We start from the raw sequence: 23,251 nt of genomic DNA on the forward strand, positions 1-23,251 counted from the left end.
AGCAGTAGGTGCAACATGCTTAAGTGTAACACTTCTGACACCGCACGAATCCTTACAATGTGCTATGTCTCTCCGCACCATTAACAAGTCGTCCAGTATCACTTGTTGCTCCCAGGTCAAGAAAAGTGACAGTGTGTGAAAATGAGCCGAACGGGCCGGGGTTAGGAGGTGATGCCACGGGTGTGTGATCTATATAAAGAGAGGAGCTGAAAGTCTCCCTGCACTCGCTCCACTCGCTGTCAAATACAACGCTGTTGACGAACTAACGGCAGATGCCACTGGTGTCATCTCGCAGCATAGTGTGTACACGGAGGTTAGAATTAGACGAGTTATTGTTAACCAACGCGGCAGTGGCTATTGTTGAAAACGCTTCTCCTTCAGCTCTGCTCTCAGTTTCTGATCCGAGCAGCCGCTGCAGCTACTGTGACTGGAATGGCAGGCCATTGTCGCTTTGGCTGAGCACTAGGATCAGACACCTATAAATAGACTAACCTCTTCTAACACAATGGACATGGACAAATGGTCATTTCACTGGCAGACTCAAGTGTGAGTGTTGAGTAGAAAGCACAGGGAAACAGAGGAAAGAGCGTCAAATATGACCAGTGTTCGCTTACTTCACCTTATAGAGTTAATAAGGAAGAGTGTGAAAGAAAGGTTTGTGTCTACAATTTAAATGAACTCAAGCACAACATAAAATGGCAAATTCGAAGTGAAAGACAATGGTTATAATATTTAATATTCTGTGACAAAATCTCTACAGGGAACGCTAATAAAACATTTGTTAGCAGACATCAATATCATATCCAGCGTTACGGCATTGTGATTCAGGACCATGTGAAAAGAAAAACAGATTAAAAAGAACATAACAATAAAATAAAACAGAATGGGAAACCCTTCTGTATGGAGTCCTATGGAGACCAGTAGAAAACTTGTGCAATCTGTAGCATTGGGTGCTTTCTGTTGAACATTTGTGACTAATGAATCTGCTCCTTCTTCTTGGCTTAAATACATTCAGGAAGATTTCTTACGTCTAAAAAGAGCATTAGTGGATTCAGAAAGTTGAAGAAAAATCTTCCTATTTAGCGCCCTACTGTTGACAGACACACTGGGCAAGTTAAAATGTGGCCTCTCATCTGTTTATATTCTAAAAACATTACTACAAACCACAAAGATATTCTATTTCCATAGATCAAGTTATGATATATAGAAATAAAATCAATTTAATCAGCTTAATGAGAGCTAAAATAGATGTGGACGGATTTAATGTCTTTTAAGTTTGGACTGGATGTTTAACTTGCCAAGAGTGCCTTAATAAAAGGAAAAACAAGAGATTTAGTTATTATAATGATAAGAATTTAGTGTGCAAATAGGTAACAGTTAAAAGGAAGGAGATGTTATTCACGTGCCTCATTCTTAAATTGTGGAATAAAAATATAACCCAAATGAGGCAGAAGCAGAAGACAACACTCCGTTTCATTTCAGATATACATATCCATGCCATTTACGAATCAGGAAAAAAACGAAGATTATTTTCATCTTCACCTTGAACTGTTTTGGGTTATATACAATACTAAGGGACATTGTACAAAAAGAAATGCTCAAGTACTATGTTGTAAGCTTCAAACATGATCTTTTTTTCCCCCTCCTGTCATATAATTCAGCACTGAGGTTTTGCCTTTGACAGACAGAAGTGCATACATGAGTTGGACCCAGATACAATCACTCACTTGATAAAAGACGTTTGGACATATTAAAAGAATACTCATTGGACATTCAAGAGGACACGTAATCACTTTTTTCTTTAACAAAAATAGACATGGCTTATCCAGCCTTGAAATTCCTTCTCAATAGATATAAAATTATGTCTTGTCTATTTACAGTCAGATAGCATTCTGAAGGATTAGAAAGGTCCTGCTCCATCGCTGCTGGGGATTGTGGGTAGTGCAGTTTTAGTCTCGAACCTATCCAAGGGCAGACAATCACTTAGTGTATGGTTCTACTGGGCTTCATATATCAGGGTTCATAAATTTAAATTTTATTCAAATTTTTTTGTGCTCCAGCCAAGTCCTGTCACCGTAACGAACCAAAGTCTGGACAGAAGACTGAGGTTGGTAGAGAATGATTGTAATTAGCTGATAATGATTGTGAGTTGACATGTCAATGCAGGGCTGGAGCCGGAAATGCTATTAGATGTACACTGCCCTCCTGCCCTGATCTTAAGCTACTGTGGACAGAGCTGAGTGTGGAAAGGTGCCAGTTGTATTTATAATATTTTCAGTCACGGCGAATATTTAGGAATTGACTAGTAAGATAATGTTGCTACAGCTGTGCTTATCGATTATAGTCTCTACTGTCGGGAGTTAACTGAGGATAGTGAAACCCATGAGGCAAGTCTTAAATTGAGAACTCTAATCCCAGATTTTTTTTTTTTTCGTTGTTGTTGTTGTTGACGAAATAAAATCAAATTACTACTTTCTCAGAGGACAGAGCACATACTCAAATACATTGCAAAAAACCCTGCTCACATTGTTAATATGGCATTTTGTTGACCTTTATTGACTTGGGTCAGTTCATTGAGGAAAAATAACCTGATTCGAATGACATCTATTTATTTCTCTTGTTCTCGTTCTGTTCTATCAGCTACAGTCGTTTTTCCTCTGTGGGTTTTTCAGCTTAGAAGCCAGGCAAAACAGATGTGTGGCAGTGTTTCATCATGAGTTGGTGACATTCTCACTGGTTCTCGGTTTCCTCCCTTCCCTTTCCAAAGATGAATTTTTCTGTCGATGCTGGGCATGTAACTCTGCTGTATCTCAAACAGATGACTGGTCCCATACCTGGAGGATGAAGTCGGTGAAATACAGTCAGCTACATACATGCAAGAACAGCTGGTATAATAATTTGATGTATGCCTATGATTAATTAAAATCAGAACAAAAACATTTGGTAAAATAAGGAAAACATGAGTTTTGTGACCATAATTGCAACTGAGTATTAACACTGGTCCATCAACCGCACACAGAATCTGTGGAGTAACTAAAGGAGTAGTCTAACATTTTTGGAAATAGTCTTAACTGCTTTCATGCTGAGTGAGATGAGAAGATCAACACCACTCTCATGTCTGTCCATTAAATATGAAGCAAACGGCAACAGCAGGTTAGCTTAGCTTAGTATAAAGACTGGAACCAGAGAGCAACGGCTAGCTGGGCTAAAGTAAGAAAATCCGCCTACCAGCATCTCTAAAGATCAGTAATTAACATGTTACACCATGTTTTTTTTTTATCTGTACAAGCGTTATCAGTCCAAGCGACAAGTTGAGGTTGCCAGGCAACCAGGGGTTAAACCAGGTGGTCACTGCTCCCAGCCGAGACATAGTCTGGCACATAACCCCCATAAAACCACAACTTGTAGTTTTTACAGTATGTTTCCTCCTTCCTGTAAGTCTTCATACTAAGCTAAGCTAAGCAACTTTATCTTCATATTCGACAGACAGATGTGAGAGCTGAATCACCCCTTCTCATCTGACTCTCTGCAAGAAAGTGAATAATTGTGTTACCCGAAATGTCAAACTATTCCTTTAACAAATTATAAAGAATCAAGAGAAACAACGGACAAACCTTGTTAACAGGGTTTATGGGCGTGCGTCCAGAGCCAGTATGAAGCCTTTGGCGCTCTTCAAATCGTCCGGGGGACCTCTCTCTACGAACGTCCATCATCCGGCCAGGGGAGCGGTCCATGCGAGGGTCTGCCATGGCCCTGCCCGGGGAGCGCTCTAACCGGGGGTCAGCCATGGCCCTGCCCGGAGACCCCACTATCCGGCTCTCAAGCATCCGGCCAGGAGACTTCTCTCTCTCCAGTGGACGGCTGGGGGACTTGTCCCGTCGAAACTCTGTGCGAGCCTCTCGGTAGCGGTGAGGTGTGCCAGGATCTCCGTGAACTAGGGGGTTGGCTGCCAGCCTTTTAGAGATGTGCTCATTGTAGGATGGAGGCCCGCGCTTGTTAGGGCTGTTAGGGAGGAACCGAGGAATACAGATGGGCGCAGAGCATTAGTTAGAGTAAAAAGGGATTTTGTGTCTTAGGATCATGGACTTGGCCTGGCGCTCTGGGAGTCAGGTCGGTCATCAGATGTGGCGAGGATGGTGCGCTGACAATCAAGCTCATTTGATAAGCTGTTATTGCTATTTGTAACTAAACTGCACCGAACTCAACTACCCCACTTGGTTTTCTAAACGAGAATACAGTCAGTGGCTGACAACAGGTGAAGAACAAGGTTTTGACTAGCTTGTGTAGCCAGTTTTAGAAATCAACACAGTGAACAAGAACAGCTCAGTTGTTAGTGAGCATTAAATTGTAATAGACCAGTCTCAGAACATGAAAGGAGGAAATTAGTCTTTATTCATCAATTTCCTTTCTACATTTAACAGGAGGCATTTTAAAATGTAATTCTAATTTAAAAAGACAAATATTATGATTTGTTACAGATAAAAAATGAACTTCTCCTCCTGTAAAGAACAAAACGAAGGCGTTACTCTTCTGTTTTACTGTAAAACCAAATCAAACATTAAGGCCTATATTTAACAGTCACCACCCGTGGCTGTCCACCTGTGCCCTTCAGTGCCAGCTAGTCCCAGTGACCCTTCAACAACACCAGTGTACATGGAGTAAGGAAGTGCAGTGGTGGGCTCTGCATACTAGCAGGGAAGACCCAACCTCACTAAAAATAAATGAATGAATAAATAAATAAGATGCTCAAGTAAATCGAAGAAAAAAAAGGGTAATTAAACAAATGAAACCCACATCTTTGTCCAATCTTTTACTTTAAACTCAAGATTTATTTACTATCTGCAGGACTTTAAATTAGATTCAGAAAATTCATTTCCACTGAGCAGGATTTCACTCTGGGTGGTCATCTCCTTTATTTCCCTTCGATAGACAAATGAAGGCATGGCATAATTTATTTATTTATCAATATTTTAATAATGCAGATGTTTATTATGTGCAGATGTCTATGGATTGCTGATTGGGCTACTAAGCATTCAGTTCAGTTGCTTAAGCTAAATTACCTCTTTAAAGCAACATTATGTAACTATTTTACCTTAAAATAACAGCTTCAAAATCATTTTGATGGTACACTGACTTGTAATAGGGAGAATGGCACCTATTTCATTCCCAAACACCTGTTCTTGCACTATATAACTTGGGATGAGCGGGTACAATCTCCTGCAAGAAGTGGCTTAATACTTTGTGGCACTACATAACATACCACCAACTATGGGTTTTCAGCTAGCTGTAATTAGAGGCCAGCTGGGTGATTCTTTCTTTCATTTATCAACCCCTTTGATGAATTTTGTGGTTTTTGCCTTTGCATGTTGCCTATTGATAGGCTTTGTTAGCTGTTAGCTTCTAGGGGTACGCTGCTTCTAGTACCTGTAATTGCTCGCACTTGGAGCCCAACAGAATTCAATGCACCAGAGTCCTATAATTATTACCTGTGGCTGTGGAAGCTGCTGTTGCTGCTGCTCAGCAAAAGTTGCATAATGTTGCCTTAATTTCCATCTTTGGCTACTGGAATGTTATATTAAAGTTCTTGTTTGTTTCAGTAGTGCCCGTTACACTGCATGGGGTCATTTTATTTCCCTTTAGTAGGGATGATCTGGAATTGATAAATTAAAATGTATACTGACACTCTGCTCAAGGAAAAATACTGAGGTCACAGAAAAAGAGAAAATACTTTGGAACTGACATACATTATTGTTACTGATCGGTGTTAACACTTGTTTCTTCATTCCATTAGTTTATTCATTCATTCCTTTATCTAAGAATTTATTTGAGCTTTGCATATGCATCTGCACATGTAATGTCAGTGTATGAGAGACTAAGATGTGGTTTTGAGCAAAAAAGAAGGTTGATGGTGGTAGTTTACAAGTGTCAACAACATAATACCAGCTACCACGAGAGAATGTGAGCATGTCAGTGTGAGCTGTGGCAGTTCTAACAAACAGTCGTTGTTTATGTCCTCACCTGCGCCCGGAGCCGTTACGCTGCAGGTCTCCTCCACCCTCTTGGCTCTGGACTAGGTTGCCCTTGCAGCAGATGACCCTCAGTTTGTTCTGGTAGGACGAGGCCAGGTAGATGGCCCCAGAGGAGATGGCTGGGCCCAGGTAGCGTGGGTTTGGGATATCCAGGTGTGCATATGAGTGAGGCCTTGAAAGAAAGACATTAGACATTGTATCATTTTAAACAGCAGTGAATGAAAAGGATGATTCTTGTTCTTCTCTACTGAACCCTTCACAATTCCAGCACTACATAAACAATGATACCAAGTAAAGATCCACAAAATGATGATTACTTTTACTGGTGTAAACCCCAACTGTGGCACTCGTACTGTCAAAGAAGCAGAAGGTAATCTTACCCCAGCGCAGCGTGTCCCTGAATCTCAATAACGTCCAGAGAATTGAAGTAGGTCACAAACAAGTACGGCTCTCTATAGGCTGAAAGGCAAAAAAAAAAAATCCACTTAGCAACAATTTTATAGAATATATTGACCATTAAATAACTGGAAAATAAATACATTTTGATTTACACTAACCAAATGAGAGAGGCAGACGGCTCCATTTGATATCATCACTTCTACTCCTGCGGCCATATGCATCCACAAACACACCAAACTCTGCAAGAAAAATATTTCAGTTATCATACAAAACATTTGTTAACATAAATGACAAAAAGAATGCCCTGTTTGAAATAAGCAGAAAGCACATTTCCTTAAAAATCCTTTACTGAAGACAGATTTTCTTGCACAAACAGTTTACTGGTACATATGTTGACATGCTCAACTTCATACACAACGTACTGAACACGTGTGCCCACACAGACAGAAAATCAATGTCTAACCGTGGAAACAGAGCAGGTATTCATCCTTCTGTGGAGCAGTCGTGACCTGGATGATGGAGATGGGGAAGCTGTGGGAGGACGCGGCGAAGACAGCTGAAGCTAGCGTTACGTCGTTTTTATCCAGGAACTCTGTAGAAAGAAATCAGTCAGCTCGTTCAGGTGTGAATGTTCAAACCTCACAGCGTCAGAAACACACTTGCGTGGACTTCCTCAGGAAACTATCTGGTTCACAAGAAGTAATATTTAAAAAAAAAAAAAAAAAAAAAAGTACTATCAATACATAATTTGGCCTACCTTCCAGCACGTACTGCTTCATCTCAATCTCATAGAACTTGTTGGTGCCAATAATGATACTATAGCCAGTGAAGTGGATACAGCTGCAGGGCTCTGACGTCTCAATCTCCTGCAAATACAAACTAAAGTTTAGCAATCGACACCCTTTCAAACTCATTACTCCCTGAAGTAAAACACAGCACCTACGTTGCTACAAAACACTGTCTTACCTTCAACACACAATCCATTTTCTATCCGTATTTAAGGCCCACTCACCTTTCTGATACAGAACTTGTTGAGGCTTTCATTATGTCGCAGAATTGTAATCTTATTGGGCATAGCGGCACAGATACAAGTCCCATTATCAATCTGTAAAGAAGGAACAATTCTGCAATCAGACAGCACTCTGCTATGCAATTACTCTGATCATTAACTCTGACTGCAGTTTGCTCTGTGTAAGCAACAGCAACTTGACTCACCTTTCCAGAGGAGAAGAGGTGGCATCCCTTGACTGTCTCAAAGATAAAGGGGTTGAGGTCAGGCTGAGCCGGGAGATGGGACTGTGACAAAGACTGTTTCACCTTCTTGATCTCCACCAGACACAGTGCCCTCTCTTCTCCTGGAGGAGAATGTGAGTTAAAAAAAAAAAAAAAAAAACATCTTACTTTGACTTAGCACAATTCAAAGGACTTATGAAGACTGTGCAGTTGAGTACACTGGGCCTTATCAAATGCCATGCACTGACCGGTGATCATTAGCAGCTTGTCGAGCTCCTTTAGGATCTGGATCTGAAAGACGGAGGTCAGTCCGGGGATGTGGGTCAAAGAGTTCTTTATGACGTTTAGAGCATACAAACCCTCCTCAGAGCCGACCAACACGATCTGAGGGAAAGGATAAGGAAGATCGTGAGAGCTAACAAGTGAACATGCAGAACATGGATAGTGTAGCGGTCAGAGGAAAAGTCTAACTGGAGGGATGATGAAGTTTTGGTCTTTGTACCTGGTCAGTGAGAGGCAGAGTGCAGTTGATGTCCAAACGGTCGTCACCCTCCAGCTTCAGCAGGGAGTTCCCCAGAAGCTTCTGTTAAGACAAGAAAACAGAAAGAGAGAGACATGGAACAGGGGAAGGAGGCAGTTTAGGAGGATTTTCTGCAGATCAGTTGCTTTAGAGCAAGACAAGCTAACCCAGCAGGGATGACAGCCAGAGCCTTCACAAACACCAATTTAGTAAATCCATCCTTCAGTATTAGAAAGTAGAATTCACATAGAAGCTAGGGATGTCTGAACCAGTCTGAACCTTAGGCAAAGTAATGTTTGACAATTTTTGACAACAGTGGCTAAGTACACAGTTTTATACGAAAACCTTGTTTGTTTGTTTTTAAACAAAGCAAGCCAAACTTGTTCAGTGTTGTATAAGAATTTTTCCTAAGTAAAATGAACAAAAATAGGAATGAAATCAGGAAAAAGCCGATCAAAGAGCAACTAAACGAAACTAGGAACTGAGCAAGGAGTTAATGCCAACCATTGATACTTGACAGTTTCTGATACTCTGATACAGACGTGAGTCAGTTGGTATGTTTTTAGCTGTACAACTTCTTCTCTGGGTGACCATAGCAACAACCACTTCACAGCAACAAAAGCAACAGTGGAAAGGTAAATTCATTTGGAAAAACATTTTTTTTGGCAGTGATTGTTTGGTTTTTTGACTTATTTTGATTATGACTGTCCTTATGCTCTTTATCTCAGGTTGTTTACAGTTTAAGGAATGTCCTTTTCTGTTTCAACACGGCAATGCCCCTGTGCATTAAATGAGGTCTATAAAAGGTACCTTTCTTGGAGTTTTGTGTGGAAGAACCTGACTGGCCTGCACAGAGCCCTGACCTCTCCCCCATCCAACACCTTTGGATGGAACTGGAGACTGACTGAAGGCCGGGCCTTATCGCCCAACGTCACTGCCCAACATCACTAATGCTCTTGTGGCTGCATGGCATGTAGCCAGGCTCCAAAATCTTATGGAAAGCCTTCCCAGAGGAGTGGAGGCTGTTATAGTACATTCAAGCCCATGGTTTTGGATTGAGATGTTTAACAATCACATTTGGGTATAAATGTTCATGGACCTTGTTCAGGTGTCCTTCAGGTGTATTTTTAGCCGTTTAGTATATTCTGCCATAAGGAAAAAAGCTGCATATTGAACTATTAAATGCAGATTTGAATAGGTAATACAACTAAAGAGAGTTTTTGAAATGCTGATGTACAGTTTAGAGAAAAATCTAACACTAATTTCCAAGGGTCATTTGGTACAGAATGCAAGAGAGACGATAAACCGCTTCTACACCAGCAATAAACACACAAACACCAAAAACAGAAGCCTGCAGACTAAAGTTAAGCTCAGATGGCTAGAGGAGTGTTCACATGTGTCTGTGTTTCACTGAAAGGGGCTAAAGCAGCGCATGGCTTTTGCAGAAGCATGCATGCCAGAACATATGATACTAGGCCAAAGGTGCACAGCAGTGTTTATTCACATCCATGCACTACGTTTTATGTGTGAATGCACCTGCACTGACCAGCATCAGTGTTGTTTGCGTAGATGTGTACAGCTACTGCATGCTCAGTCAGTCGGTCAACTGAAACCCAAGCGTTCGTGCAGCTACTTACTGTACCTGAACCAGAGGGGATAGGTTCTTCTGTCTTTTAGAAACACCTGCCTATAATATGATCCACACAACCGAGTTGAATGGAGATACACACGCACAGTATAATCACAAAGATGACAACAAACAAATAGAAGACGTGGATGTTGAGAACATGCAGAGAGAGAAAGAAGAGGGGGGGGGGTAAGAAGTGAAGGCAGTGGCTGATGTTTAATGGAGGCATTCAATATATTTTACCAAATTTTTACACCAAACAATACAGCCACCCTGGGATTAAGTTAGTATTTGAAATGTGCATACTGTAATAAGAGAGTTTGTCTTGTGTAAAGGAGACACTGGGCTGTCTTTCTCACACCTTTGATAGGCAAACTCAAATTCTGAACCCAATTAAACCTGACACAAGCAGAAACATGTAATATACACACAACACTTACAGCATCAGCATCTACTTTGTCCTTAGATCCACGGCTACAAGCCACCACAGACTCCAGTACAGCCACCCAGCGCTGCTTGTCAGGGAAGCTGGGAGCCATGAAATAGAGGGACTGGCCTGGCCAGCAGGTGGTGTGGGGATGGGACTCCAGCTTCAACACATATGGGATGTCTGAGTACACACACAGAAAAATGGGTTGTTTGTCTTTCTTGCTAACAGCTTAATTCCACAGCTGAGGAGAATGGTCAACATTTTGTTGTACTTTGGGATTAAAAGTATAGATGGGATATGTGGATCCTATTTCAAATTTGGGGAGAGGATGATACATTTAAAATCCTACAATAGGCTGAGTGTAGCAGGATTAGGTGGTATTGATCCGGTACCTGACTTGGCAGTGTTGATGAGCTCAGAGGTTCCAACAGCTCCATGAACAGTCACCTCTCCATCAGGCATACAGAGCTCAAACTCCTCCTCAGCCTTCATGCAGTCTACAAGAAAAACACCATGTTTTTGTAACTGAATTCTGCTGTACTGACCTTCATGGAAACATCAATAATTAAATGATGACAAAATGTCTCATTCAGGATTGGATCAGCAATTTTCTGCCAAGTTTAAAATGTATTTTCCAATGTTATTCTATCAGTGAAAAATACAGTCACTTAAAAACATTAGTACTGACCCTCTCTGGGCTCACTGTCATAGATTGACACTTTGGTTCCATCTAGCACCACATACTTCCTTTCCCAGCCTTGTTGGCCCCGCTTTCCATTTCTATGTGAGCAAACACAGATATACACACACTTTTTAATCCTGTGTATATAACATACTGCATATGGTCAGTATGGCAATAAAGGACTGAATTAGTTACCTAGGCTGCTTCATCCATCCCTCCAAGCGAACATGCCCACTGGCCTCTTTGACCTGCAGTGCAGGCGAGTTTGCCTTTTCTCGGCACAGAGCCTCTGAAAAGTGAGTGGCATACTCAGCCGGCAGACCGCAGGTTGCCGGAAGACATGGTGAGCATTTAGGGTGACACAGGGTGTGGCACTCTACGTTAAGAAAGAGAGATGAGGTAAATAAATGCTCATTGGATTATTTTTTTAAGTCTTTTTAATAGTTTTATCATTAATATTGCAGTTAATATTGAAATGTTTCGAGATTTTGAAAGACTCATGTTCGAAAGAGAAAAAGCATAGAGTGGTATGAGTTATCACCATAGAAATATACAAAAAGCAATCGTCATTTTTAATTGTTGTTATCACAATAACTGATGATGACAATGCTACTGTTTTTCACATTACCATGTGGGCTTTTATACTGCCTCTACACTGTTGGTTTGGGAATAAGTCTAAATCACATGTTTTCCTTTTCTAGGACTCATAATAATTGAAATTTTAATGATAGCCAAAACAAAACAAATCTGATTCCATCATTTGAAGGAGACTAATGTGATGGCGACAATACAAGAACTATTTCCAGCATTTTTGTTAGGGCTGGCCAATAATTTGTCCTCTGAAATATCTTCAGATTTGATATTCCCAGCTACAGTGCAGGATACAGACCTAGACAAGTGGCAGCCTGTCGTCCAAAATGCACAGTGTCCAGGCAGACGGCACACTTGGCAGCCCTCATGTTGAGCCCCACAGTGAAACGATGAGGGATGTTGTGGTGCATTCTCTCCTTCACACGACGACCAAACTCTGAAATACAAAGAGGGAAGAAAAAGCAGGCAGGGATAGGATTTACTGAAAAAGAAATATAGTACCATAACATTTTGTCACAGGCTTAATCACTTCAGAAGTCAGCAACAATAGAACGAGTTCCAGTTTTTTCAAGCATAATGTGGCAATTTGAATAATGAATGATTTATTTTAGTTGCAGGTATTAGGCACATGAATGTTAAAGTATTGTAAAATAGTTAATCAGATTCCAATTATGCATGCCAATGAGCATGGGATGCATTAAAATGCTCCTGGGTGAAAAGCTACCCATCCTGCCATATACCATTTAATTCATGACTCCAGGAATTAGGCTGAAAAAACAGAGAGGACATCAAAATCCACCTTTAAGAAACAAGTCTTTGTTCAAGTTACGCTTAACTTGACAAAAAGGACAACAAGACACATGTACGGTACGATATGAACATATGTGTGTATAGTAGATCATGCATGTAGATGATCTCATGCATGTGAGAAGACAAACTGTGGTGACTGCTAACTTACTTTCAAAGGTGACCCTCCTCTTTTCTGTGAGGAGCAAGAGGAAAGAGACAGAAAGGAGAGAGCAGTCTAACAATAGCTAGGTGAAAGCAAAGGAACACAGTCAGTCAGGGGTCTGAATCACAAAGCAAGTTCAACTTAGTCAGGCAGCTGTTACCCAAACATTTGTCTTTGATAAAATACACATTAAGGTGTATCTTATTGTATCACAACTACTGACACCATGGTATTTAGAGATTCAGCTGCATATGAATGCATTATTTTTGTCATTGGAAGATCCTTTTCAAATTATCCATTTTTCCAGAGCTTATTGGGAGATGGGCTGTTTACACATTTTGATATAAGCCACTGAACCTGCCATGAAGCTGTGATAGATACAACAAAGGTTCAGTTTCCATGGTGATCAACCCCTCCAAAAAATGTAATTTATCTTTGTGATAGGGGAAATCCCGGATTAAAACCAATGTTGCCTGGATAATCCACTATTCTTACTTTGTGAGACAGGCTCAGGCAGGATTACAATGTTAGCTGGATAAATGCACAGTGAATAAAACCTGAAACCGCTCTTTTTTACTTGAGTCCATGTCCCAGGTTTAACATGTGCTGAACAGAGCTATCCAACTTTATTTAACTTCATAATCCTGCTTGGTGAGACAGGCCATAGAAAGAACACAAACACAAACACACCACATAAACAACGTAAGTGAAAAGGGAGTCCCATTTGTGTTAACACTGACAACATACAGCTTCAAAACAGGACACCCAAGGTCCAAATTGAGGCTGATGAGCTGAGGGCAGCATTAAGTCTACTTGGGTGTTTGTTTATTAGTCTTTGTGTATCTGTGCATGCGCGACTAACCTTCAGGGGTAGAAGTCTCCTTACAGCGGGTGGAGGGGTTGAGCAAACTGCTGGGGTTAGGTTGATGTTCTGGGGATTTGACAATGGCCGACATGAGGATTTGATGGCGGGCCTGGGCTGGTGTGGAAGGAGCCACATGTTCTTGGGCTTTGAAATGAGCTGCTGTATCACCACAAGCAAATAAAACAACCTAATATTAGATCAATGATAGTCATTAAGGTGGAAATATTTGGCTCCGTTACCAAAAAGCTATAGATTCTGAAAGAGTCACATAGGACCTGGCAGGTGTAGGTAATGGAGCAGGATGCTGGCATGGTAACTCTATTAAACAGATAAGTGAGGGGGCACAAACAGAATTTCCTAAGGTGACTTACAGTAGATTGTCATTTCTGTATGGGTTTTGATGAAAAAATATGATTACCATAGTTAAATCAACACCTCTCTGACTCAGTGTCAACAACAATTAAAAACTCAGTTTCAAAAACTGAAAGTATTCATTACAGGACTGCTGTATTTGAACCTTTTGCTTCTTTCTATGGGAGGAAGAGTGCTGTCCCTACCCTCTTCTCTAAGGGACCGTAGCTCTATCCTCATCTTCTGCAGAGCCTCTTCCAGCTCGGTGCACCTTGAACGTTCCTTTTCCAAAGCAAGTTTCATGTCACTGTACTGCATGGGAACTGCCGGCTGGGGCTGTGGAGCCAGCGCTCCGTTAGTCGTGGTACCTACATCCTCCCGCCGCCGCCCAAATATACCCTATTCAGATAGGGAACAGTACTCAATTCGTTTATAAAGATGCACAGTTGACATTATTAGTATTGTACATGAACACAATAGTACATTCAAATCTTTACCTTGAATATGATTATCAATCAAACATGGCTTATAGTAAGCATGAAATATTTTACCAGACCTTCTTTTTCTTGGTGGGCTGGTCCATTTTGGCCTGGAGGAAGTCAATGAGTTTGGTCTGCTGGGAGATGGTCCCCTCCATCTTCACTTTCTCGTGGGAGTAAACAGCCTGCAGGAAGGAAAACAGAAGCTCAGAGAAAGAAATACCTTTGAAGACAACTTTAAAATCATTCCCTCTGAGAACATATGAATTAGGATTAGTTTATCGTCTTGGTCCCCATGAGATACCTTATTACTTGCTGACATCGGTTGCACTATTCTAATATCTAACTAGGACTCCCCTTTCTCCCTAGAGACCAACGTATTTCAATTTGCAAAGGTTTTGCATTTTGCACCTGTATATTCTCCAGCTGGTACTCCAGATCAGTCCTCTCAGTTTTGAGCATGTCGGTCTGGTCCAGGGCATCCTGGAGGCCTTGGGTCAGACGGAAAATGTGGCTCTTCTGGAGGTCCATCTGCTGTTGCAGCTTCCCTTGCTGTTGGGACACCACATATTTAAATACGAACATCTGATTTAAAATCAGTCAAAAATATAATTAACTCAAATTAGAAGAGATGTGTCCCAAACAGACCAAACATATTTCTCAAATAGTGCCAATTTTTTAAAATTAAGTATTTTAAGTACCTTTTTTTAAACAGTCGGCTAAAAATACTCTCCCTGGTTTTACATTTTAGGGAGTTGTTGGGGACATAAATGCAACTTAAATTTATAATACCAGGTATTTTATATAGGGTGGTTGTGATTCACTTTCTACCTCTTCCATTAGCCTCTGTTTCAGTTCTCTCTCGGTCTCCAGTTTCTGCTGTAAGCTGCGGGCGTTCATCTCCAGCATGGCGTGCTTCTTCTCCAGATCATTGAGCTGGGATAACATGTGAGCTCATGTTAGAACATAACACAACACAGCTACAAACACAGTGATAATTTTCTGCTTCAGAAATAAAACCAATATTTGTTGATTGTAGCAAGACCAGACTTTTCACTCCATGGATTAAAGGTGAGGTTCAAGTTAGATCATAGGTGAGACATATGAACATTTCAACTCACAGTATCAGACAGGCTTTCAGCCTTCAGTCTCTGCTCCTTCAAAGCCTGTTGTAAGGCGAGTATCTCAGCCTTGTGCTCTTTGACTGCGAGTTCCACTGCCTGGCGAGACTCAGTGCTACGCTGGTCCGCACGCAGTCTGTGAACAGCACAATAACGTCCTCTTACAGCGGTAATGCATTTTAATGAATACGGTAAATGAAGCTGAGCTGTCAATAAGAGTAAAGTGTAAATAAATTAAAAAGTAATGATGCTTGAATCTTACCTATTCTGCTTCTCATTGTCCAGCAGTCTCTGCAGGTCCCTGGTGCGTCTCTCGGCTTGGCTTTTTTCGTCCTCCAGGGCCGCTCTCCAAGCCTCCCACTGCCTCTCCTTTTCCAGCAGCTCGTCGTTTAGGGACTCCAGCTCCACCACCTGCTCCTCCAACATGCTGCAGGTTGTCTTCAGTGTCTCAATGTTCTGGTAAGATAAACACAAGACCAGACTGAAAAGAACATCTTTCAGTTTTCTGGCGTAGCCATGTGATTTTTGGCGCTCCTGCATTTCATTTTCAGTTGCTGCACACAGTGTCAGTATTATGAGACTAAAATGTTACATGATATAATGCATGACTTCTTCAGTCTGGAATTTAAATAAGCAACACAACTTGACTTTTACAGTCTGATCCCTGGCTGAAAAATAACGTGAAGAAAAATAAAAGATGATTCATATAAAAAATGTCAACAATATCTTTAACTTTCGTCTATGCCTACAAATATGAAGTACTGTCGGTACATAGATATTTACGTTCAAGTGCTTTCAAACATTTCAGTGTATGCGTATTACCTGTTTCTGATTGTTGAGGTGCATCTCGCGGTCAGCCACCTCCCTCCTCAGCCTGTCCACTTCTTGGCTGAGCTGTAGCTGGTCCTCCCTCTCATCTGACGCTTCGTCAAGTTGTTTGGACAGGTAGAAGTTCTGGCGGTTCAACTCAGCATTTTCTTGACTAAGCTGTGTAAGCTGCTCCTCCAGGTCAGTGATCACCTGGGGCAATACAAACAGGTAGGTGTTAGCCTTGGCTATGGATGTGAAAAGATATTTCAGTTTCTGTCCAAAACGCCAGGGCAAAGGTATAATTTCTGTAATAACACAACTGGGCTACTGATAATTTATGACTTTACAAAGACTCCAATTAATGTGAGCGTGAATAATTAAATTACTTCCAAAGTCTCATGAGTAAGAGACATATCTTTGGCATGTAGGATTTAAGAAAAGGCTGTTTCATTAAGTGAGGTAAATGTCAAATAATAACTCTTAGATTATATCTAAAAGTTGAAGGAGGTGATTTGTTGAACATGCTGCATTAATGAGGTCCAGCTGTGTCCTTCATGTCATCCAGTTACGTATAGTAAATGTGTAAAAATGTGGCAGTGCATCTGATTTTTGATCAGCCTAAAAGGGCACATGTCACCCATTGACCTACACTGGCTACCAATGGCTGCCCGAATCAAATTCAAGTTACTAATGCTTGCCTAGAGAGTGACTTCTGGGTCTGCACCCATCTACTCGAACTCAATCGTACAGGCAAATGCTCCTTCTCGGCCACTGCGTTCCTCCAAGGAACGTCATCTGGCATTGTCATCCCTGCACACAAGGCAATCTTAGTCCAGACTGTTCTCGTTTGTGGTTCCTCGATGGTGGAATGAACTACCAAATGTTATCAGAGCACAGGTGTCCCTCTCTATCTTCAAGAATCTCTTGTAGACTCATCTCTTCTGAGAACTCCTCCTCTCCTAACACCTCTAACACCCTAACATGCCTATCTAGCACTTATTGTGCACTTTTGGTGCACTTCTTTACCTGATCTCCTTGCATTTTGTATTATTGAACAGATTTAGTGCTTAGTTCTTATTTCAAGGTCTCCTACTGTACTTAAGCTTTAGTGTTGGCCCTCACTTGTAAGTCGCTTTGGATAAAAATGTCTGCGAAACGAGTAAATGTAAATGTGAAAAAATGTGCTTCTGCAGTATCCGTATAGGCTTTCTATTTAAAAAAACAAACATCAATAGGAAGAGCTCATCTTTGTGAAGGGAGTGCATGCATTGACAGCATACGTAACAGATCTGGAGAAAGCCTGTGTTGTTATTAAGCTTTTCAAACAAGAAATGTTTTAAAAGAAAAGAACCAACATATAAGAAGCTGTAAAATAAATAATCGAAAACTGTCTACAGTTGTCTATGTTTACAAAATATGAGTTTAAAAACAACTGCAATGACAAATGAATTTCAATTGAACAAATAAATTAGAGGTTCGAAAATGCCCCATGAAAGCAAGCTGTGTTTTCTTGCCAAAGACTTTATTCAGTACACAACTTCTGTAGTTGCATATGAATAACCATACATTCAAAGATGGTATGAAACCGTACGAAAATTTTTCTGCTGAGCAGAGACAAAAGGCTGTGGCAGGACTTACGGAGCAGCTGTCTCTCAAGGCATCAAACTTGCGCTGAATTTCGTCTCTGTGGTTCTGTGAGAAACAAGAGCAAGTGAAGAACAAAAACCATTCACTGCTACATATAATAATGATGAATGATTTGTGACTGACGGCATTACTTAAAATAGATTGAAAATGTAATGTGAACCATCCCTCTGACTGCATAAACAATATAGATTGTCTACATCTAAATATACATATGCTGAATGTATGTGCACCTGTTTTTCTACGAGTGACTCTGATTGCACACGTGTGTTTGCACTTGTTTGTCCTACCCTGAGGGCGGTGATCTCTTCCTCAGCCTCAGCGGTGGTCTCCTCCAGCTCGGTCTTTGCTTGCTGCAGCTGGCTCTCCAGGGCAAGACGCGCAGCCTGCAGGCTGCTAATCTGGGACTCACGCTCCTGCAGGGAGAGGGTCAACTCCGACACCTGTCTCTTGATCTCCAGCTTCTCTTCTTCATGTTCGAGGCCCATCTACAAGGGGACAGGACTAATGTGAATGTGGTGTGTATGTGGAAATGTAAATTAGACCGAAACAGATTTTATTTGCATATAATATTCAGAATTCTTTTAACCTGCTCAGATTACCAGATGGTAGATGTTATAGGCGTCAGTGCAATTCAGAAACTGGAGGCAATCTCAAAACTGTTAGAGGAATGCTTTCAACCCACATTGGTTTACAGTGCTAACATTTTCAAAAATGGCTGACATGAATTCGAAACCTGCAGTTACTTCTCTAACTATATATGGGATAACCTTTGCTAGTTTTCAGATTTTTCAGAAACTTTTTAAAGCCATCATAAAATTTAAGAGCCATTAAAAGAACAGAGTGATAAAACAAAGTTGAAGAAAGCATCAGATTTTCAATTAATCTGAAACAAGCTGCAAACTGAATGGGCATTATAAAAAAGGACAAAAGGAGATTAATTAGAGGATTACTAGCAGATATAGAAATGCAGATTCAAATTCTACTAAGTGCAAACAGGGGTAAGCACAGAGAAACATCAAAGTGAAAATTGGATTTAAACTGTCATACTTGTTAAGACCCCAAAACAAAATAATTTGAGACCTTTTCAAGATTTTTAAAAGAAAAGAGTTTCCTAAAAACAAAATAAAGTTGAAACACACAAGGGTACATGTAGCTTCTCCCTAAGCTTCTTACTGTTACAGAGATGGAAAGGCCAAGCTCAGTTGGGTTTTGTGGTGCATTTCTCAGAGTGGTGAAAAAACATTTTGTACTTTTAAAACTCCTAACCCGTGTTTAATGCATTATCAAATATTTACAGGTAGCTGTCAAACACCTGAAATTTTCTTTATTCTATTTTAATGTATAATGTTAGACTTCACTGAAAAGCTTTCACAAGCATAGCTGATAGACAAATAGCATCTTGCTCAAGGATACTTCAGCAAAGTGGATGCTTGCCGGGGGGGGGGGGGCTTTCACCTCAGCTCTCGGGGTTAAGGGTAAACTATTCACTGGCCATGCGACAACGTCCCGCTTTATTTTCATATGGTGAAACATATTATCATACATATTATGAAACATATTATCTCAACTGTTGTCAGCCAATGCAGCTACAACCTCCCAGGGATATCAAATAAATCCTGTATAGTCCACTAGACCAGCAGATACAGCTTGTGCACAGGCCCAATGGCAATTTTGTAGAGGTGCCATTGTTGCCCTGTTGTATTTAATTAGCTGTTTATCTGAAAGGGATCTGAGCTCTGTAGCTGATCAGCTGCTTTAATCCCTTTTGTCTATAGTAATGAGGCTACACTGTGTGCTACTTAAAGTGAGGTACTTTATCTTGAGTTTCCTGTTGCCTCACCTCCCGCAGCCTGCTCTCCAGCTCCAGCAGCCGGGTCCTCTTGGTCTGCTCCTGCTGACTCATCTTCTCCAGGTGCTCCTCCAGTTTGGCATTTTGGGCCTCCAGCTTGCCTGCCTGAGACTCCAAATAGAACTTTTGCTGCCGTAGCTCTGAGATCATCTCCTCCTGAGCTTTCCTGGAAAAAAAAAACAAAAAAAAAAACAGAGACACAGATGCCTATTATACCGACTGTTTAGAGTCTTTCCAATAGTTCTCTAGAGTAGAAGTTTAAGTAGCAAACGAATTAGTAATGTGAGCCATAATTTTGCCTTCAAAGTCACCTTTGCTATTAAGTCATGTGATGTAATGTAGCAAATTCATCTTAATAAACAAACACTTGTACATTCAGGTGACGACATGTACATTATACTAAAAAAAGGAAGTTTTTAAAATTAGATTAGTTAAAGATATATTTTCTGTATTTAATCTGAGAAATGATACACAGATTAAACTCAGCGGTGGTAGATCAGCCATGGTGCGCGGAGATGTAAATGCAATCTAATGAAGCAATTGGAGGCTTGAAGAGACAGAGTCAGTGTGGGTGGGGGCACTCATGAAAGCACAGTGTTGCAACAAGGTCCAAATAACTCACATATTCTTCTGGGTGTAGATGCTGCTGTTAGCAGCCAGCTTGTTAGCCTCTGATAGCTCAGCGATGCGTTGCTCCAGGTTCTTCATCTTGGAATCCATAGCATTAATGGTCTGCAGGAAGAGGGACACATAATAATCATAATAATAATGGAAATCACATCCCAATAAACAGTCGCAAATGCAAGGATAAATTCCACTTTGATTGACAGCCGAATCCTACTAAGAATCACGGGACACACATATTTCAGCAGCACTTTTTTTTTTTTTTTTTTTTTTTTTAAAGCAGGAAACAGAAATTTGTACCCCAATAAAATCCTATTAGAGTCCATTAAGGTGTTGCCTGAATCTTCTACTGTCAATGTCAGATGACAGCCTCTAAAAGCTTCTTAACTGCTTCAATTCTACCACATTAACCAGATTAGGACTTGAGCTCGGGCTTTGTAGGGCAACATGAAGTACACTACAATTTAATCCAACTGTACAGTCCAGTACATATGAACCACTACAACAAATTACTACGTAAAAAAAAAAAAAAAGTAATGAAAAACACTGATGGAATCTAGGTGTCTAATTCTTAAAACAACTTCAGAGGTGAATGAAAAGGTATCATGTGTTCACAAACAACTTTCACCCACTGAGACTTATGTAGTACACTGGAATTGCTTAGAATAATGGAGGGGGGAATTAAAAATCAAACAATTGTATACACTGCTGCTGTTGTTTCTAACATTGCAAATAATTAAATAAAATAAATGATGGTATTTGACAATTTGCAATATTTTAAATCCCTTAGTTGGTTTTAATCTACTAGAAAATGAGTGGAGTTAAGTTTCAAAAAGCCTGCTCCTTACTGCTTTCTGTTCACTGATAAGTTTACAGTTCTCCCTTGACTCCTCCTCTTGCTGGGCTCTTCTGGCCTCGAGGCTCTCCTTATCAGCCAGATCTGCCTTCATCTGGGCCTCCAGAACCTTGATCAGACAGAACCAGTGAAATGTTGATTTGACATAATGACATTTAGGTTGAAGTCTATAATCTTCTACATTGTAAGGCACTGACAAAAAAAAACAAAAAACCCTACTGACATGGTTGTAAATATATATCCTGGTGTGGAAGCAGTAAGAAGTGTGATGTGGCAGCTCTAACTTACATCCACCCCAACACTGATTTAAAATGGCAGCACTGACTAGGAAATACTACACTAAATATATATAAAATCAGTTAACAGTTTATTAGGAACACCTAGCTTAAATCTAATACAACAGTCCTGCAATAAATCCTCCTTCATGAACTGTTTCAGGGGTGTTGATTCAACTTCACCGTCATGTTGAGGGCTGTAGTCTGTAGTGCTGTTAAATGTATTGCATTGTAAGAGGGGTGTTTTCTTTATTTGATATAAATGGAGTGGACAAAATAACTGACACACCTCTCTTTATAATAACAGTTTAACCTAACCTTCATGAATGAAGGATTTATTGCACGACTGTTGTATCTTTGACCTATATTAGACGTTCCCACCTTGATCTTGTCTTCATAAAGCCTCTCCTTTTGAACCAGTTGGGTTTCCATCCTCTGGGCTGTTGACTGGGCATCCCGCAGGTTCTCCTCCAGTTCCTGAAGGAAGTAACATTGAAAAGGTGACTGGAAACATATAACACAATAAAATGCACTCCAAATTGCTCATACATGTGAATTGTTATAACCATATTTTTATAATAATTAGAAAAAAAAAAAAAAAAAAAAGGGGAAAAAAAAAAAAAAAAAAACAAAACACAAATTACCACCCTGATGATGGTTAAAGTAGCCTAAAACCCTGTAGTTACAGAAGACATGACAGAACAATCTACTGAAAAACAGAGTGAAAGCGGTTGTAATAAGTCTACTCCCAAACCAAATACATAAAAAGAAAAGAGATGAGGAAACTTGCATTGAAAAGCTTGAAATCCAAAAGTCGGCTGTATCGGTGCTTGCTCATGCTGGCACCGATAAAATCATATGTATGGTAAAATCTATATATGCACTGACACTTGTTGACTAGTAGCCATTTTTGAGAGGTCAACTAGCAAGGGGCTCTCTGAAGACAAATGCGTGTAGACTACATGTGTGCTCTAAGATAACCGAGGAGGATAGACTGGGAAAGGGCTGAATGAATGGGAGAGGTGGACAGGGGGTGAAATTAGGGGGGAGTGGAGCAGAGCATTAGCAAGCCTTATCTGTAGCTCTCTCACCAGGATCTTTTCAGCCATCTGCTGGATCTGCTGGGATTTGGTCTGAATGTCATCTTTCAGCTTATTCTCCCGCCGCTCAACCATCTCCAACCTTTTTACCTGATTCTCCAGGGTCTTCCTGCCCTCCTGCTTACACAACAAAGAGAATAAAGTAAGACCAACCACACAGAAAATGTCTCAAGTGTGCCTTGGGGTGGCCCTATTATAGAAACAGTAAGTAAGAAACATTTGCATCATTTAGTGTCGTGGGTTTACTCTTGTACCTCTGTCTCTCTCAGGCGCCGTTTTAAAGTGTCACTTGAGTCGGTTTTGCCTCGCAGGCGCTCCAAGTCTCGTTCCAGCCGCTCTTTGGCCTGACGGACATTCTGCAGCAGCTCAGTGGCTTCTGTACTCGCTTTCACTGCCTGGGGGAGGTCAAGAGTTCAGAGATTGTTCGTTGATCCCAAGACAAAGCTATTGATATGCTAGGGCAATTCCTATCCCCTGAGACATTGCAAAAAAGCTTCTCTTGAGAGTAAACAGGGACCCGGAGCAGGCCAAATAATGTGGATCCACTTTTCAGACAATAAGGAGAGAGGAGGTTCTAGTAACTGTAAAAGTACAAAACATGTTATCGTGAATGAAATAAAATTATATATATTTACCTTGGACAGTTTGTCCTGGAGCTCTTGGATTTTCACCTGCTGCTCAGAATTAGTCTTAACAAAAAAAGAAAACACAGTAAGCTCTGACACGAAATTTTAGTGTCACAACAGCTTTAGCCATGAAGATTTTTCCTACAAGGGAAGAGCAGAACTTATACCTTCTCAAGTTTGGAGAG

General features: G+C 40.7%; 1 protein-coding gene across 3 annotated transcripts in view; it reads right to left on the reverse strand.

Moving 5' to 3' along the window:
• Nucleotides 1–731: 731 nt before the first annotated feature.
• The window catches only part of LOC120783165 (citron Rho-interacting kinase-like), a 25,791-nt gene continuing 3,271 nt past the window's right edge, over nt 732–23,251 (reverse strand). The window contains exons 5-38 of one of the 3 annotated variants that reach the window (XM_040115937.1): nt 23,234–23,251; nt 23,076–23,129; nt 22,695–22,835; nt 22,432–22,557; nt 21,722–21,817; nt 21,058–21,174; nt 20,208–20,317; nt 19,577–19,751; nt 18,024–18,221; nt 17,728–17,781; nt 16,102–16,299; nt 15,542–15,735; nt 15,280–15,415; nt 14,990–15,094; nt 14,570–14,710; nt 14,236–14,343; nt 13,886–14,078; nt 13,326–13,487; nt 11,810–11,947; nt 11,116–11,296; nt 10,927–11,018; nt 10,631–10,735; nt 10,249–10,418; nt 8,164–8,244; nt 7,910–8,045; nt 7,644–7,783; nt 7,441–7,533; nt 7,186–7,294; nt 6,892–7,020; nt 6,587–6,667; nt 6,410–6,488; nt 6,019–6,201; nt 3,615–4,002; nt 732–2,834 (exon numbers count right to left, since the gene is read on the reverse strand). The exon at nt 23,234–23,251 is cut by the window's right edge and continues 36 nt beyond it. In XM_040115937.1, the coding sequence (XP_039971871.1) occupies nt 2,811–2,834; nt 3,615–4,002; nt 6,019–6,201; nt 6,410–6,488; nt 6,587–6,667; nt 6,892–7,020; nt 7,186–7,294; nt 7,441–7,533; nt 7,644–7,783; nt 7,910–8,045; nt 8,164–8,244; nt 10,249–10,418; nt 10,631–10,735; nt 10,927–11,018; nt 11,116–11,296; nt 11,810–11,947; nt 13,326–13,487; nt 13,886–14,078; nt 14,236–14,343; nt 14,570–14,710; nt 14,990–15,094; nt 15,280–15,415; nt 15,542–15,735; nt 16,102–16,299; nt 17,728–17,781; nt 18,024–18,221; nt 19,577–19,751; nt 20,208–20,317; nt 21,058–21,174; nt 21,722–21,817; nt 22,432–22,557; nt 22,695–22,835; nt 23,076–23,129; nt 23,234–23,251 (4,455 nt within the window). In that variant the 3' untranslated portion in view covers nt 732–2,810. Of the gene's footprint in view, nt 2,835–3,614; nt 4,003–4,404; nt 4,500–6,018; nt 6,202–6,409; nt 6,489–6,586; nt 6,668–6,891; nt 7,021–7,185; nt 7,295–7,440; nt 7,534–7,643; nt 7,784–7,909; nt 8,046–8,163; nt 8,245–10,248; nt 10,419–10,630; nt 10,736–10,926; nt 11,019–11,115; nt 11,297–11,809; nt 11,948–13,325; nt 13,488–13,885; nt 14,079–14,235; nt 14,344–14,569; nt 14,711–14,989; nt 15,095–15,279; nt 15,416–15,541; nt 15,736–16,101; nt 16,300–17,727; nt 17,782–18,023; nt 18,222–19,576; nt 19,752–20,207; nt 20,318–21,057; nt 21,175–21,721; nt 21,818–22,431; nt 22,561–22,694; nt 22,836–23,075; nt 23,130–23,233 lie in introns of those variants that run through there. The other 2 variants (XM_040115936.1, XM_040115938.1) reach the window with 2 other exon arrangements.

Source organism: Xiphias gladius, chromosome 21 (assembly GCF_016859285.1).
Source record: "Xiphias gladius isolate SHS-SW01 ecotype Sanya breed wild chromosome 21, ASM1685928v1, whole genome shotgun sequence".
Classification (NCBI taxonomy): domain Eukaryota; kingdom Metazoa; phylum Chordata; class Actinopteri; order Istiophoriformes; family Xiphiidae; genus Xiphias; species Xiphias gladius.